Source organism: Nanorana parkeri, unplaced genomic scaffold, assembly GCF_000935625.1.
Source record: "Nanorana parkeri isolate BGI_ZX_2015 unplaced genomic scaffold, ASM93562v1 scaffold165, whole genome shotgun sequence".
Lineage (NCBI taxonomy): Eukaryota > Metazoa > Chordata > Amphibia > Anura > Dicroglossidae > Nanorana > Nanorana parkeri.
The window spans coordinates 646,024-664,208 of NW_017306433.1; the positions used below are offsets into that span (position 1 = coordinate 646,024).

General features: G+C 40.2%; 1 protein-coding gene across 1 annotated transcript in view; it reads left to right on the top strand.

The window, feature by feature from the left end:
- Positions 1-18,185, top strand: part of MYO3B (myosin IIIB) — a 207,224-nt gene that overhangs the window by 163,289 nt on the left and 25,750 nt on the right. The window contains exons 27-30 of the mRNA XM_018554563.1: positions 5,030-5,141; positions 6,345-6,507; positions 8,763-8,843; positions 17,753-17,867. Coding sequence (XP_018410065.1) covers positions 5,030-5,141; positions 6,345-6,507; positions 8,763-8,843; positions 17,753-17,867 — 471 coding nt within the window. The remainder of the gene's footprint in view (positions 1-5,029; positions 5,142-6,344; positions 6,508-8,762; positions 8,844-17,752; positions 17,868-18,185) is intronic.

Consider the following 18,185-nt stretch of genomic DNA (forward strand, 5'->3'; position numbering starts at 1 on the left):
AATGAGTGTCAGGAACATACTCCAGCATTTATAGCCACATGGGTAACTCACCTTAATCCAGTCACCATGGAATGTTTTAGAGGAGAACTCCAGGCAGAAATATACTTAACCGTTGCAGCGGGGTTACTCCCGCACCTCAAGGGTTAAGCGCTTGTTTTCGTCTAGGGATGAAAATTATAAAGATATACTCACCTGAACCTCAAAGCCGCCTGGTTGCTAGACTGGTCACTGCAACCCGCTTCTTCCTCTGCTCCAGCGATGGAATGTCCCTCGGGGGAGTCATCATGTCCAATACACTTTATAGGATTTGATGACTCACAGGACCTTAGACCAATAGAGAAGAGGGGGAGTGAGGCTTTAGGGGCTAGTCTAGCTGTCAACAGGCATAGAGGATTAGGTGAGTATATCTGCATCCCATCCCATTTTCCTTGTCATGGATGAGGACAGGTCATACCACTGTGTAGGGGTGGTGTGCACTTAAAAAAAGTACGGCATGCCGTACTTTTTTTAAGTGCACTGCAGTGTGACGCAGTGAGCCCATAGAACTTAATGAAAAGTCACTTATGACATTTTAATAAAGTTCTAAAAAAACAACCCAGTGTGATGCAGCTCGATCAAGCGCATTGGCACTGTATGGCACATGCACACTAGCAGCTGTGCAGTTGGTCGGGACTGCTGGTGTGAACATGCCCTAAGGGAGATGTTAATTGTCCAAAAACATGATGGAAAGTTTGAATGTTTGTGAAACCACGTTGTTCTAATTAAATAATCTTCATGACTGAAGGTGTGAAATGTTGTCAAATTGCCACGGTAGAGATGTTAAAATGGCCTTATATGTGGGTGATGGATGGTGTCAAAGGCCCCCACCCAATTTTAGAAATGATTGTTCCAGTTTTACATAGATGGCCACTTTCAAATCTATTGGGAACCAGTTGTCGTCTCTGTCCAAAATGTGTACCTCAGTGTCCTTGAAAGAGTTTCCAAGTTTCTGTTTTTATATGAACACTGCTGAGTCCTGATCTATATAATTTATCCTCCTCTTTTGTTGAGAGGTTGTTTTGTTTTCCCAATCTACAGGTCTTTGCATTCCTCATTAGAACTACAATGGAATGTAAATACCAAGTTACTTCACTTGTGTTTGGATGTACAATCTTTTGTCTCAGTGTATTGATAGGTTTGGAAAACTGAGCGGATGTTTGGAAAAAAACCTCCTGATTGTTATTCTCTCTCTAGCCACATATGGGATGACTAGGCTGCTCTTATGTTCTGCTACGCCCTTGTGCTAAAGGTGATGGGATGATTGACCTTGAAAGTGGCCAACTGCTATTAGCTATGTCATGACCCTGAAACTTAACAGTCATATTGGACACATTGAAACAGTAATATTTATCTTTCAGCAGTGGCCATCAAAGGTTGGACATCTCTGATTAGCTGAAACGTGTTCATCTTGCACATCTCACGATATCCATGTGTAAGATGACATCACTGGCAGCACCAGTTGGGCACCAGACATAAAATAACTACCTCATACTAAAAAAAAGACCTGGGTAATGATAAAACAGCCTAAGACCCATACTTAGTTTTATCCAAGTCTTACAATAACACCCATAGTTAACTTTATCCCCGTCTCTTAATCATTGCTTTTCTGTATTCTTCACCATTCTATCCTCAGATGTCATATTAGTAGTTTATGAAACACAACTGTCGTATAAGCATTGTTTAAAGATACCAGCAGGAAAGGAAACCTGCTAGCTCATCTATTTTGTTTATACCGGACTAAAAAGGATCAAAGTAGCAATTAAGTTGCAGGCTTAAGGATCTTTCATAGCCTGAGATTTTCCATAAGGCAGCGACTCTTGTTCTTTCTTGCCTAATGGGTTTTTGAATATGAACAAAGAAGTGCCAATCTGTTTAGCATTTGATCTGCTCTTCTGAATATTTGAAGAATTTCATGGATCACCGGCTAATGTATTTATCTATTCCCAATATTTCATTTAAAGGAACCCTTTCAAAGCTGCAATTATGGCTCTGAGCACAGCAAATAATGTGTGCAAATTCAGCAAGGTCTCATCCTGTGTCTCTGTTGCAAAAACAGAAGTGAAGAATGGCTGATCAGAAGATTTGTCTAAGAATGAATAAACAGGAATTTTAAGTACAATGATAATAAATATGGAAATTGGGGCAACAGAAATAGAAAAATTGGCTTGTTTTATAGGGCAGTGCAAAGAGCAGTAACCCATAGCAACCAATCAGATTTTTATAAGCGGTGAGATCAATGAAAGATGGTTGATAACTGGTTGCTATAGGTCACATTATAAAGCCAAAAATAAAGCTACTTATGTGCAATGCATCTGTTGCTAAGCATATAAAGCTGCAATTACATGCCAGAAAGACCATTGTGACCAAAAATACAGATACAGTGCTGGTGTGGGAGAAATAGCATCACAGCAATGAGGTCATGTTTATTATCTTAAAGAGACTTTGTCCTGGAAAATGTCTGCAGTAGATATAAAGTGTGGGCACCTAGAGGTGCACATACCTACAGCAGCCTAACCAAGTCCCCCTGTCTGGGCTGTTCTTACAGGAACCGTACATGACTGCACAGGAAAGAAAACTCTACACCGTGGCAGCACAGAATTTTTGATGTTGACTTGATTCAGACCCGCTTAGCTTTGACATGCTTAAAGTGACATTAAACCCTCAGATTTTTTAACATAAAACAATACTGTAATGTGCGCCGTACTGTAATCCATGGTAGTTTCCCTTCTCTTTGCTGCTCTTCCTTTTAAATATGTATCTGTTCTCATGCTGGGCAGAACTTCTGTTTTGCAGCAGACTGCCTTGTCTCAGGAATAGATATATGGTGTCTTAGTATAGGTTTGTATAGGTTTGTAACCTGAGCCAGCACTACAGGAAGAAGCACTGAACTGCAAAGGGAAGTTCTCCCCAAGCATGAGAAGACATGAGGATTTAAAAGGAAGAGCAGCAAAGAGAAGGGAAACTACCATGGATTACAGTAAGGCACACATTACAGTATTGGTTTATGTTAAAAAAATCTGAGGGTTTAATGTCACTTTAAGAGGAGTGGTGACTTGTCCTGTTTTTTTTATTAGTCAAATGTTTATGATGGTTTTAGCATTGGAAACCCAATAAAAGTGATATGGTCAGTTTCGATGCAAACAGTGCTTAGTGGAGGAGTGCTTTCTCAATTGACTTAAATGTGACACCTCTGCGCTATATCAAATCCATGGAGAACACTAAGTTATGTGTGGATTTATTGCAGGAAACTATAGATTAGTGATTAGCACATCAAGGTGGCAGTAGCAATTATATGAGTGACAGGCAATCCATATCATGGATCAGCACCCATGAATCAAATCACTGGTGAAATTATGTGTTGTGTTCGTGGCAAAGATGGTTAAGCTTACAAAATGGCTTTTGCCTCTGCTTACATTCACTTTCAAAACAGAGGACCGGCAGAAAAGATACCTTGTCCATTGCTCCTGATATTTTTGTATGTTATTTGGTAAAACGATGGCTCCTCCATTGTTTACGTTCAAGCTGAACTCTGAGCAGACGTCAAATAAAACACCATTTAATGCAGTTGTATATTAGGGATGTCCAGATACCAGTTCAGATACCAGTGCCGATACTTGCCATTTTCACAAGAACTACCAGGGTTGCAGAGGTTGCAGCTGGGACCTGGCTCTCACGCTCCACCACTGTCCTGAAATCTTTAGTCTGTATTGTTTTAGAAAAACTGTCACATGACAATACACAAAATTGTATCAGTACTCGTATCTGTGAGTAATTGGGCGAGTATCGGTACTTGTACTTGGAAAACTGGTATCGGTGCATCCTTTATATATGTTTATAAAAACAAAATCATACATTAAAACAGAGATGTATAAATCCCAGGAACTCCGTGTGCTCCTGACACATGACAGCTGACTCCTAACTTTTGAATTTTTCCCTGGTCTAGTCTTGGAGCTGGAAAAGTATCAGTACTTGTACTTGTACCGAGTACGGTACTTGGTATCTGAACATCCCTATTGTATACTATTTAATAAAAATTAAAAGTATATTTGCATAAAACCACCATAAGATCATGAAAGTGCCTTGATATCAGTCCCATGTCATCACTTGCACAGCAGTACTCAGACTGAGAGAGGGGGCGGTACAAGGAGCCAATCAGGCTCTGCTGCAAGTAGACTTGCTGACAGGAGAAGAGAGCAGAGTTAGTAGAGTTAATGATTTTTCAGTGTTGCTGCTCCTTCGTCGTCCAGCCAGCAGGCTGCTGATAGGTAGATTACATCACTGTATTCTTTAAAGAAGAAAAATATCATTAACCATTGCAGTGGGACTACGCCAGCACTGCAAAGGATTAACTGCTCATTTTTGTCTACGGACTAAAATAAAAGTTATACTCTTGAACCTCGAAGCTCCCTCCATCATGTCTCCTCATACGCTGCAGCGATGATATGTCCCTCAGTAATTGAGAAACATCGAGCAGCTCTACCCTCTTGTCTCCATATCGCCCAGTAAAGCCAACAAACAAATGCTAATGCGCTTCGGATCCTACACTGGGCCTTAGTCGTAGCCATAGAAGCTTTATCAAGCACCGGGGTTCCTTTGGTGGTTCCTTACGATTGCAGGTTTTATACCTATTAGGTCCCACGGTCTCCTCATGTTGAATACACAGTGTATCAGGCGTATGACTCATAGACCACTGCAGTAGAGGGGGAGAGATGCTGGAAGGACTGGTGAGTTTAAGTTTATTTTCAGCCCCAGACGGAAATGGAGGGGGGGGGGGGGGTAACTCCACTGCAAGGGTTAATATTATATTTATCCCAGGAGTTCTGCTTAATATTTACAACAGAATGTGATGTAACCCACCTGCCTGTGCTGCCTGGTAGAGGTGTATGAATCACAAAAGTGATTGCACATCACTGGCTGCTAAGAGAGATGACGTGTATTTAGCTGTGTGCCCAGGGTTCGGCTTTAATAAGTCTTTTCTTCTCTTTTCAAGGTACTATTATCTTGCCTTCAAAGCACATCAAAATCCCCCTGCCACAAAAGAGAGTTGTACTGCCATTCTAGACAAGGCCAGGCTTGACAACTGGGTTCTTGGAAAAAGTAAGGTAAGACTTAAAAATACTACTGGCAATACTGATGAGCTCATTTCCCTGTTGCCAAAGATCAGACTGAGCTAGGAAGGAGTAAATGAAAGGCAAAGTATATTGTCACACTGTTGCGTCACAATAAATGCATGCACTATCACACAGCACACTATCACAAAGTGTACCGTACGGTGGGTGCGCTAGCGTGTTTCGCTGCATTGATTCCCATGGCACCCCAGTTCACCTGTCAGCGGGCATGCATCGCAGCAACACGTGGTAGCAGAACCACAAAAAAGCATTACTTTTTTCGCTCCACAGCATTGCAAATTAATTTGGTACTGTGTGATGCACAGTGCTGCAATGCACGGCTGCTGGGAGGTACATTGGGGTGCCATTGAGGAGAAATAGCAACATTACACTGCATCGTACCTAGTGTACCATGAAATAGCGTGCATTAAGTGCACAGATCCTCATGCATTTAGTGTAAATAGGCCCTTAGTCCCTGTTCATATCTAGGTGTACCAGGAATGCATGTTGCTTTTGCATGCGTTTTTCCCCGTGCTTGCTGCGCATCACAATTAATGGTTTCCTGAACATGAAAGGAATGTGGGAAAGAAGCTCATGTATCAAAATCTGCAACATACATCCTGCATTTTTTCCTGCACATGTGGGCGCATTTTCGCACATTTGCTCAGCCATGTTTGGGGTGCCAATAACTAGTATTACCAAAGCAGTAATCAAAACAGTTACACAACACTTAGGGGATGATTTATAAATAATCCCTGGACATACACTGGACGAATTCCGGTCACGCGGCATTCTTGCCACTCGATGGAGCCTACAGCATTCGGCCAGCATATGGCTGGGCAGATGATTTATAGATCATCCACTAAGGCAGGGTATGCCCTCCAGCTGTTTTGAAACTACAAATTCCATGATGCATCTGTCTCTGGGAGTCGTGGCTGTGAGAATCTTGCAATGCCTCATGGGATTTGTAGTTCCACCATAGCTGGAGGGCCGGGGTTTGCCCACTGTTGCCCTTAGGTGACCATACCAGCACAGACTGAGAAAAGAGTAAAGCTGGAAGATGACTCACCTACTAACACACTCCATGCTGTATCTTTAGCCGGATAATATTTCTTTCTTTATGTTTCTATTACTGTAGCTGTTTTATGAAAACCAAACAATAGCTGTTGTGTTTCACAGCATTCCTTTCATTTGAAGGTGTTCTTGAAATATTACCATGTAGAACTATTAAATCTCCTTTTGCGAGAAGTCATCGGACGAGTAGTGGTGATGCAAGCCTATACCAAAGGATGGCTCGGAGCGAGAAGATACAAGAAAGTTAAAGAGAAAAGGCAGAAGAGTGCCACCTGCATTCAAGCTGGTAAATATTGCACTGTTACACCTTGAAGTAAGACAGAAATAGAAACAAGAAGAACACAGTGACTAACACATAAGTGCCCTGTGTAAAAGTTTGCCCCCATCAAACCATTCCTGTCACCTCTCTGTTGTCTCACTCTCCACTCAGTGGCCATATGGCTGCTGTTTCTGTCTGTTCTTTGTACTTTGCCACTCATTTGAATTGAAAGAGGAACTCCTCTCAAAGCACTCTGCCAATGCTGGTGGGCTGGTATCAGTATAGCAGGAGGGTGCATGCTCACTAGAAAAAAGAACTAGAAAAAAGTGGTACATGCATGAATCCATAACCAGCCTTTATAGCAGGGAGCACAATGGGAAGGCTTACAACAATACAAAACACAAAAATTCCCCAGCCCCAACCTGCCAGCCAGCCTGCAACCAAACAAGTAGCCCTGTCAACAGTATGCGTTAAAATCAGAGGTTTTAGTTGCACAAACTTTTGGCCAAAAATATGTAGAAGCCACACTGCCGCGCCAAGGCACCTCTGCAAAGTGTGTTCCTAACTCTATGTATCTGAGTCTCACAGTGTGAGCATATTAATGAAGTCGATAGATTGCATGCAGGTGTACCTGGAGGTAGCCTACTCCTCCTAATAAGGTGCAGGGACGCACTGGGGGCCCAGCAACCAAAAATGCACGCTGGGACCCCAGTGCATCCCCCTAACCAAAAATAGTCAAACTAGAAAAAGGTGGCATGCTCACCCTTCCCTTGCTATAGGTATACCAGTCTGCATGCCTGGCATGCCAGTCTGGTTAGCTCAGGGAAGCGAGCCACTTCTTTTCATTCAAAAATGTCATTTAACCCTCCTAGTGCTGAAACATAAACACAGTTTCAGCACCATGGAGAGCCTGTCGGGAAATGGATGAAAGGACACTCCCATTATTTAACAAGATTCACTGAAACATTCCTTCAAAGATTCAGCTGGAATGAGTTTTTGGAAAATAAGGTTTAAGTGATATAATAAAGCAGACTGTTGTAAGCACCCCAGAAGTGTTAGTGTGGTATATTGTTTGTCCCAACTCCTGTAACTGTCAGTTTTGTTGGACATGGTGGTCTGCTTGTAAATGAGAAGAAAAATAATAATAACAGCATGTGTAATTAAAAAAAGGAATTCATATACTAAATAATGTTTTACTGGTGCTAACTACATACAGCAGGTATAAGTTATTGGTGCATGTGGCAGATCAATGTACCTGTTAGAAAAAGGTATATGAATTTGTTGTATGGAGGCATGATGGGGGCCAACACTGAAGCTACTGTGTCCATGCAGGACACTACATCGTTAGTGCATGTTCAGCCCTTGGGTCGCAGAGCATCAGTAGTTGATATGGTGTGCCGTGCAATCATGCTGTGCCGACAGGATCCTATTGACCAATAATGCTCTGCCGAAAGTATCATAGCAACCAAGAGCACTGTGTGACTGAGCATCATTGGGTGGTAGGATGCTGGTTACCTCACCACATGGCCTCATTAGTTGCTAGGGTGCTGGAATATCAGCAGCTTAGCAACCAACATCGTGGTTGGGGCGGGGGGATAAAACACCTCGGCATGGTGGAGTAAATAAGACCTATTTCATCTTGGAGTAATTTGTGTCGGGAATGAAGAAAATTTGACTGCCGACACAAAATACTCCAAGATGAACTATGACTTACCTGTAATAAATAAATATAATGTCTTATATTATGTTTCGCTATAGTGGACCTTTAAATGTGAGACCAGAAGCTCTTCTGAACTAATTCGAGATCATTTCACCACGGAGTTGGCAACCACTTACCTCTAAGTAGACAGGGGGCAGATAAATGGCAAATAAATCCATTGCCCCCTTGACATGGACATCCAGCCATCTGGTGTGCCAGGCCTATGTTGTGAGAAGGAGGGAGCTTGCATTTTTTATATTTTTTTACATAATCATGTTAATGATAAACACACAGTTCACCACTTTTGATAGGAATGACTACATTTTCACTGCTGTCTAATGGTACTTTATAAAGTATGCAGTAAATATATGGCAAATGTGCAGGCAATATAACATTCACTCTAATTTACCGTGTATAGGTTACATTTTAAAGTAACCACCTTTTCCCATTGGAAAACCAATATTGAATGTCAGAGAATGTTTTTATCAGTTGGTGAATGTGTCAGCAAATGTACCAGCAATTTAATTAAAAAGAACTGCAAAAGTAAGCCATTGGGATACTATGTGCTCTTATTATCTTCCAGTATGGAGAGGATATGACACTCGGAAAAAAATCCAGGAAATAAGAAGCAGAAAAAACAAGGCTGCTACTGTTATTCAAGCAGGTAACTGAAATAAAGTGATTTAACATTGCACATTACTATTCCAGTGTAAGGTAGGATCTCCTGCAGCTAAATAGGTAAGTTATCCACTGATCTATTTTGATTTTCAGTGGAAGGTAAGAAACAGATTGTATATTATACAAAATTAAAATTAATGCAGTGTATAAATAGTGTCCAGTATGAGTCATCAATCCAACCATTCATGTTTTTTATTCTGATATTAATGGAATTGAGCAGTGTTAAAATGTACAATACTTTGTGTATGGTGCTAATTGTTTTTGAAGAGGTGCATTGTGAAAAGCTGGACTTAGATTGTCCCCTCTGTCACAATCAGGGAAAAGTGTCTGCCCACCCCACTTCCAGACTTAAATACATGCTAAGCCATGCTCTCTGATCACCTTCCCACTGCAGCATCCCTGCCAACTGGTGTCGGAGCTCGGACAGAAGATAATGTTAGGACCCCTCATAGGCCTGAGCAGTGTCAGATGGGGTAGGTCATGCTATCCTTCATATTCTAAAGGTCTGTTCTGATAGCAAAGGCTGTGCAGGAAGATGGTGAGGGAGTGTAGATCAGTAAGTATAAAAACTTCGGGAGTGAGTTATCTGTAGACTTGGGCACTTTGCTCTGAATCGGCAACGCTTTTTCACTTCCATCATCAAAATACGACATTTTGTATGGCTTTATTAACAGTAAGGATATTTTTATTGCCGTTTGGTCCTATTTCCCCTATTGGGAAAGTCTCACTTTACTCCCTGTCCAGATGACACACAGGAAGTGAGGAGATCATCCCAACTGGAAGGCAAATAAACTGACAAAGGTACCTACCACTGTACATTTTACTAAAAAAAGAACAAAAGCAGTTTTATTAATGTTAATGCCCCCCGTTGGAGAGTATTTTGGCTCACATCTATCTTGATGGCCACACAGAAAGTAAAAGAAAATCAACCCAGTGGTTAGACAGAAACACCAATTTTAAAAAATTACTACAGTTCTTACCCTTCCCAACACTTTATCTAAAATATATATATTTGACTGGAGTTGTGCTTTAACAGAACAGAGAAACAGCAACTACCACCTCTAAGAGCTGTGTGGCTTGCTCCAGCCAACCATGATGTCCCACACTCATCAAATCTGCTTAGCTGCGGGCTGTGCAATTTAGCTTCAGAACCCTATTGAGAATGAATAGTTTTCAGAGGATGACCTCAGAAATCCCAGCAACTCGGAGCAGTGGTAGCCTCAGACCTACTTATCTACTTTGAAAGTAGAAAACCTCTTTAAATACCAGAATATAATGGAATGTACATAACTGTTATTTTTATGCATGTACATTTGATTAAACCCTAGTACCCAGGAGTCCATATTTGCAGCATTGAGTCCAAATACCATAGTTCCCAACTGTCCTCAAAGTTCAGGGAAAGCTTGTTCCTGGTAGAATTCTGCTCCTAGAAATGTACCTGGTTTGCTGGCCTGCTTCAGGTCTACGATGTGGTTCCACCACAGACAATCAATTCAGAGGCTACACACAAAAATCTCATTTTGATTGGCTGGTCCATTTTAGTGAGATTGCTCGTTGCCAACTTAAGTTCTTTTGGTAAAGTGGCAGGTTAATAGATATTCTGAAAGATTTATAGACTGCTCTGCTCAGAAAAGGAATTATTTTGTAAGAAGACACAATGTATCACTACATTGAAATCTGACATTATAAAGTTGCACGTAAGCAATCTCGATGTTTCACAATGGCTCGGATGAACAACCAGTTATGGTTCATCTACTTCTGCGTTCTACACCGCGTTTCTCAGCAGCGTATTTCCCACCAGCAGCGGGAACATTCACGGGAAGATGTAGCGCTGTGTTTGAGTCACTGAGCAGAAGACTTAATTTACATATTATCATTCATTGCCTGAGAACTAGGATGTTACTGTGACTCGTTCTTGTTAAGGAAATGGATTTGTGTATAACGGAAGCAGCGCTCAAGTTGTGCCCAGAGCAGAATATATGAGAGAATCTTAAAAAGCAATGACATGCTTTTGTTGGGTGCCTGTAAAGGAATGTTTGTATAGAACGCTGCTTGTTTCATGCAGTGGGGAAAGATGTATACAGGGATGAATCTGTTTTGCTATACATTTCAGAAAGATGGCTGCTAAAGCATGCTGACATTTGTTGTTCATGAAACATATTATTAAATACTGTTCACACAACATGTTAACATTATCAGTTACCTGGATGACACATATCTTGTAAAAGAAGGAAAGTTCCTTTGTCATTCTTTAAGAAGGGAAATCCAGATTGTGCTATATTGTTTCTCATTATTATAAGAATGCTTACTTTATACTATATTGTAATACCGTGTTTCCCCGAAAATAAGACACTGTCTTATTTTTTTTTTTTTTTGCACGAAATAAGACACTAGGTCTTATTTTCGGGGTAGGTCTTACTTTCGGGGAAACAGGGTATATATTTATACTATATTGAAAAATACTTGCAAAGCCAGTGTAGCTAGACAGAGATACACAATATATGTTCCATGTAGCATCGAGTTGCAAAGATGAAGATTTTCTATCTATGATTATTGGTATCTATCTACCTACCAGCAAACATGAAAAATGCAAATGAATGGAAAGGGAATTGATAGGGTGTCTGATGCCTTCAACTGTAAAGTGACCTAAAGACCAGGCTATGAGTATTCAAGAATGTACATATTGTTAACAAGCTTTACAACATGCCCTCAATGACTTCAGTAGCTGCTGCCACTGTGGAGCAACTCATCCTTAACGGTAACAGCAGAAGCAAAAGGTCATTTAAATTGTTCGCTCAGGAGCTCAGCTCACCCTGCTCCCAACTCCCAGCAGTAACACAGCCGCATTTCAGCCTTTTAATCCTTATGTAATCTCAGGCACTCTGGGAAGAGGAGCAGGGTGAGCTAAGCTGCTTAGAGAACTGACTTCAGTGCTTCTTATGTGAATTTTATGGATTCATTCCTCCACAATACCTGCAGCTACATAGGTCAGTGAATGGGTGTTTTAACCCTTTTACTGCCGTCCCCATAAGTATTACAGCATGATAGCATTGGGATGTGAACAAAATTGCAGCTGCCAATGCCACGACTGACTTCGGACTGCCATGTAGGCTCATACAGCACTTCCAGTTTAACTCAGGGTTCAGTCTGTCAGATCCCAGACGATGCAGCCAGGAACACAGCGCATCAAGTACAGTCAGTACTGCCTGAGGCGAGTGCATTAGGGGTCCAAGAGGAAAATTCTATCATTTTGTTCTATAAAAAATATTCTTCAATCTAGGCCAACATCGCTGAACTGGAAAGTGATCTGAATTGAAGAATTTTGCCTAGATTTTGCCTAGATTTTTAACTTCTCCTTCCCTCGCCCTTTAGTGAATAGCCCTGTGAATGTTTCACTAAGGGGCATATTTAAAAAAGTAGTGGTATGGTTGTACCAAACAAACATCACACATTAATAAATCACAGCAATGTGCTTTATAGATGCGCTTTGCAATCCGACACATTTGGGAGTCTAGAGCTATCAGAGCACTATTGATTGAATCACAGGATTCTCTCTGCTGTCCTAAGCAGACAGAACTCCGTGGGGCACCGCAGTTTCCACGCCATGGCCCCCAATTTCTTAATCAACTGTAAAATGCAGGTCTGCCTACCAGTGTATGTCCAGCTTACCATTCACTTTGTGGGGTGAATGGCCTCTACTGCTTTAATAAATCAACTACATTTTGTGCAACCCAAGAAAAGAAGATATTAATCACTTCTTTTCTTTGATTCGTCTATTAATTCATGTAGGATGTGGTACCTTTTGAATACTTATCTGGATACTGCTTTCTATCCCTGATAAGAGAATTTACAGAAAGTATTATCTAATATGTCAAAAGAATAAAATATTCTGCTTGGAAAAACAATGTAGTTGCTGAATAGTTCATTATAATAGGCTTGTATACTAAAACCAACCTCATCAATAGCCAGGCAGGCTATTTTGCTTTACAAAAAAAAAATAATAATATTAAGTTTAAGTAAATGATTTAGTCTAGAACAGCCTTTGTCAACCAGGGTGATCCCTCAGGGGTGCCTCAAAATTATGTGATGGTAGGATTCTGATGTGAATGAGGAACTCTGATGTAACAGGAGGGATTCTGATATGAAAGGGAGGCTCTCATATAAACGGGTTTCTGATGAGAGAGGGGAGGGGCTCCTGATGTAAGGGGGGCTTATAATGTGAAGGGGGCCTTCTGATGTGAAGAGGAGCTTCTGATGTAATAGGAGGGGGCTCTGATGTAAAAGGAGGGGGTTTACAATGTAAAGGGGGACTCTGATGTCAAGGGAGAATTCTGGTGTGAAAGGGGAGCTTTGAGGTGAAGGAGGGCTCTTGATTTGAATGGAGGACCTCGATGCAAAGGATGGAACCCCACTCTATCATGTGTTTTTGCTTGGGGTCCCCACTTACATTTTAGACTGGGGTGCCTCAAGATTCTGCATAGTTTTCAAGGGCTCTGTGACTGAAAATGGTTGGAAACTGCTGGTCTAGAAAAAGTTGGATACCATTCAGGATAGGAAGTAAAACTTATATGACACTCCTTCGTTGCAGTGGTCTAACTATGTCACGTGGCTGAAAGATAAACATTCAGCCTTAGTACCGCTTGTAAGATCTGAAACAGCCGTAGAAATGGAATTTAGCATCAGCAGTTGAAGTTTACATTTTATTATTTACTTTTTAGTCTCAATGCGAATGACAGCGAGAGGGCTGAACGCCACGGATATCTCGGCCCATTCTTAGAATTTAGGAAACATTTGGCTTACATGTTTCTACAGCCCCGCTCATATTGAAATTTGTTTCTCTTTCATCTCTTTCCCAGTAAAATCAGCAGTGGGGGCTTATCCTTTTAGCCTCCTCAGAACTTCCTTTTTAGAATTCCCAATCTATTGCTGGGCATTCACATACCAGGAACAAGATGCCTTTTCATGCTGTCAACTTTTTTTTTCATCTAAAATGTAAATTAATTCTTGCTAGTATGCCTTGACAGAGATCAAAGTAGGGGTATTAACCTTATTGGGCCTCCTCTCCACCGGAATTTGCTGCTGAGGGAGAGAGGTTAGTTTTGGGGCCAATCTTAATTGTTATCAATGGCAATTCTCCAGGCTTGTGGTCCCACCAACATTTGAAAGCTGCGTTTCTTGCAATGCTACAATAACATTATCAATATTACTTTTAAATGTAAAAAAAAACATAAGTTGCAGATATCCTAAGACAGACATGACCTGCTTTAATTACAGATGTGATTAATTTTGATTGTGCAATATTATCTAAGTGGTTCTGACAGCGATTGATCTTAGTCTAGTAGAAAACAGAAAAGCAGCCCCCTGATGGAAACCCCTTCAACTTAAGAGATTGTTCTTTTTTTTTTCTCTCAGCAAGTCTTCGGGGGTATGAGAAATTTGCATTTTAAAAATAAACAGACGCCTTTCAAATACATGAGCTGGTGGTCGAGAGATCTCAGTGGGCTTATGTACTGCACAACCCATTGATCAAGTAGGGAAGACAAGAAAGACTTGGAGAGATAATCTAGCTGAGGCAACATTCCCTATGGGTATGGAAATATACATACAAATAGTGATAGCTGATGTTCCACACTGACAAACAGAAATTCAGTGAATTAGAATTGACAGTGTATGCTGCATTGGTGTTATTGTATTTCCATAGAGAAGGCCCACCTACACACCTGCTAGATCATCTTTGAAATACAGTAAGCTTTATTAAAGAGCTTGTCTTTAATAAAGCTTACTTTGTCCAAACCGCAATTCTGATCATTAAAAAAAAGAAGTGACCCACAGTACCTTGTTGTGCTCTGCGCCGCACTAGGAATGTGTGGTTTCTGTATTATTACTTGCCACATGGCTTGCAAGCCTTGATTTTGTTATCTTTGTATTCTGCATACAAAAAAAACAACAAAAAACCCAATAAAATCTTTGTGAAATAAATATTTAGGAGAAAGTAGAAAAAAAAAATAAGTATCCACATTCTGCAGTTTATGATGTTGTAACCTCATTGCAGTTGAGCTCCCCTCTAGTAATTTCTGTAGGTATGTGAGTAAGTGGGGAGCGCAAACACGGGGGCACTTTTTACATTTTATTACCACAACCAATAACTTGCATTAATGCCTGTGAATACCCAGTGAACACAGGTTCACTCTGATTATTAAAAAAAAGTACAAATTAATGTAAAACAAGGTATATATTTCAAAGAGGGTTATCTTATGTGGTCTGCAAGCACATACCAGGCAGTGCATGATCATTAACACCCTGAAGGACCAGCTAATCATCCATGCCAGAATAAAATAAATAAAATAAATTAGGCTTTACATGACCAATCAGACTCTTCCACTTGCTGCTCCAGATCAGTTTTTATAAGCAAAACACAGGCAATGCTTCCTTCACACACTTTTAATCCAAGAAATGTTTCTGGCCAACTAAAATGTTATTGCTAGTGATATGGTCTGCTGGGTCCCCCCTTGAGAAATTGTTGGTCATTTTTAGGGTGATGCGTTGGAATTATGGTATGTGGTTGTATTCAAAGAGAGTAATTCTTAGATTTAAAGTTCTTTGAAAGTGCATTGCAACATTTACATTTAAAATACATAATGTAGGGACTGGGCACTGTTTTTCATCCAGGACTTGCTATACTGCACCCCTGCACCCAACCACACATGCCTCATTTTTGCCAGTAATCGGATAATCTGGGCACATTGTCCTCCCAGATAAAATTCGAGAAGGGGATTATTCAATCTCACCCAAAACTTTTAGTCCAATGACTTTTACCTCATGACAAAGCATGTTTTCTCACTAGTAAACTATCTCAGTTTTAAAAAAAACAACATTTTAAAATGAGTTTAATGTGAAATAGGTTAACATTGGTTAATTTAGAAATCCAGAGAAAGTACTATACTCTCTATATTTAATACAGAAGAGCCAATAATCAATCAGAATCTGATATGCTGTGTCAAATCTCCTTGCAATGATGATTAAAGTAGTACATAAAATATATCTGATGAGCATCTGCTTGTAGATAATTCCCATATTGTAACTGCTAATGGATCATTCATGGAGTGCTACCAACACTGCCTGTTAATTTCACAGTGAATGAGCTAAATGTGAAAGCTCCAAGTTAGAAGTGCCTAGCAATTTATACCATACACTGCAGTTTCAGGTGTTTGCTCCTTTATTACAGTAGAGGGAATTGTTCTGACCTTTTTTTTTTTAATTATCTAAATCAACTGTAGACCATTTTTGGGAGATTGGGTTTTACTAAATTACAGCTCTCATCACCCTCTGAACTGCTAAAGACAGGGAAATTTAGCCAATCATATGATAGTTGTAGCATGATTGTATAAGATTATTGCTGTTTAGAGACATAACCGAAAACCACAGAGCCCTGGTGCAAAATTTGAGCAGAGCTTTCCTTATATCTAGTGCAGCATCCTTCATGAGTTTTATGCAGTGCTCGGGCTACTAAAGTTTAATTAAGTGGAATATATATTTTGTCATATTTAACAAAGGGGCATATATTCACCTCTGTCTTAACCAGCTATAGATGGGCAGATTTTTCCACAGTAATGGCTTAAAGTGAGACATATTAAAAAGGTCCTCTGAACTCTTTACCTATTTAGTCCTTCATTGCTAAACATGCAACAGGTTCTCTTTCCCTCGTTTTAGGAGTATGGGTTTCCCACCCCATCTTTATCGGCAAGAGGTCAGGGAGTGAATGTCTCGTTCATGTACAGTAGATCACCATGAGGTAGAAAATATAAGTATGATCATCATCATGCTTACTCAGTACAGCACCAAGATAAGGTCAGCATGCCTATTCACCCATTAACTGGCCAAAGAAAAAGACACATAGAGGGATAGGCAGTCTACAAGACAATTATATCCTTTCTAGCATAACTTAAATTCACATATTATCTCAGCTGGATACATGTACACATATAGATATATACAGAGTATTGAACTAACTGATAATTAGGGGGCTTCCTTCTACACACATCAGGGACTGTTTTACTTATTTAAATTTTTTCATACAATAAAGATTTGTTGTATTTATAGTGAGTGGTTCTATACTCTATTGTCTATTCTGCTATATATACATTTTTGTTTGTATGGTTCCCCAGTTTTGCTCTTTTAAATCTGGGTCTGGTGGGTGTCATGCCCTTTGCTCATTCAGCTAGAGGACATTGATTTCTCTGTATGTGTTTCTAAGACTCTGCCCATTGTTTTAAAGGGGATGCTTTGTTTTCCTACTTATTGAATACATTTATTTGTTCAGTTTTCATATTTTCTATTTTTGTATGCTGCGCTTTTTTTCTCTCCCTGTAACTGCCACTGTCTCCTCTTTAACTGACTTTAATGAAAGGAGAAGTAGAAAGCCGATTAGCTCATCTCTCTGGCACTCTGCTCATTCTATCTATCAACATGCTCCTTGTTAGCACAAGAGCACAGCTGACTGGCTCCTTATACTGCTTCTCCCCCTCCCAGTCTGAGTGCTGATGTACAGGTGATTGTAAGAATCAAATACTACGTCAAATTGAGTTACTTACACTCATTGCATTTAAGAATACATTTAAGGATATAGTAATGAATGCAGAGCTACATTAATTTGTATCTGCCTGACGTTTAGCTATAAAACAAGCACGCACAAGTGAATTTTTTTTTTTTTTTTTTTTTTTTACATATTGTACTTGCAAACTGCTTTATTGTTGTCATTATTATACAGGATTTATATAGCAGCAACAGTTTGGGCAGCACTTTACAAAATAAAGCGAACGGTAGAGTTACAACAGATAGTAGTAGGTAGCTCCACGGCAGTAACAGTAATTCTCTTTTTTTGCTTGTTCCTTATAGCTTTCAAGGGCTATATTGCGAGGAAGAATTACATTGTCCTGAAGCATAGCAATGGCTTACCTCTCGCAGATGATATGTCAGACAATAAAAGCCCTAGTAATTACTGTACACAGTGGTAAGTCTAGTTGATATGTGATAACTGGTAGCTAAATGTGTTAATATAAAATTTCAGCTTATGCATTTTTAAAGTAAAATATCTATTTACATGTATTTTGTTCCTTAATCAGTGTATTGTCCAAGGGCTGTAAAGCACACAATACCCTCTAGTAGTCAGACAGATTTCACTTCATAGTATATAGTCAGGGGCGTCCCTACAATTTTTGTTGCCTGACATTGGAGTTGGGGGGTATGAAGGCAAGGGGTGCTGGAGGTGTACTATACCAGGGGTAGAAGATGGGGGTGGTGGGTGGTGTTGGTGGTGCACGTTATGGGT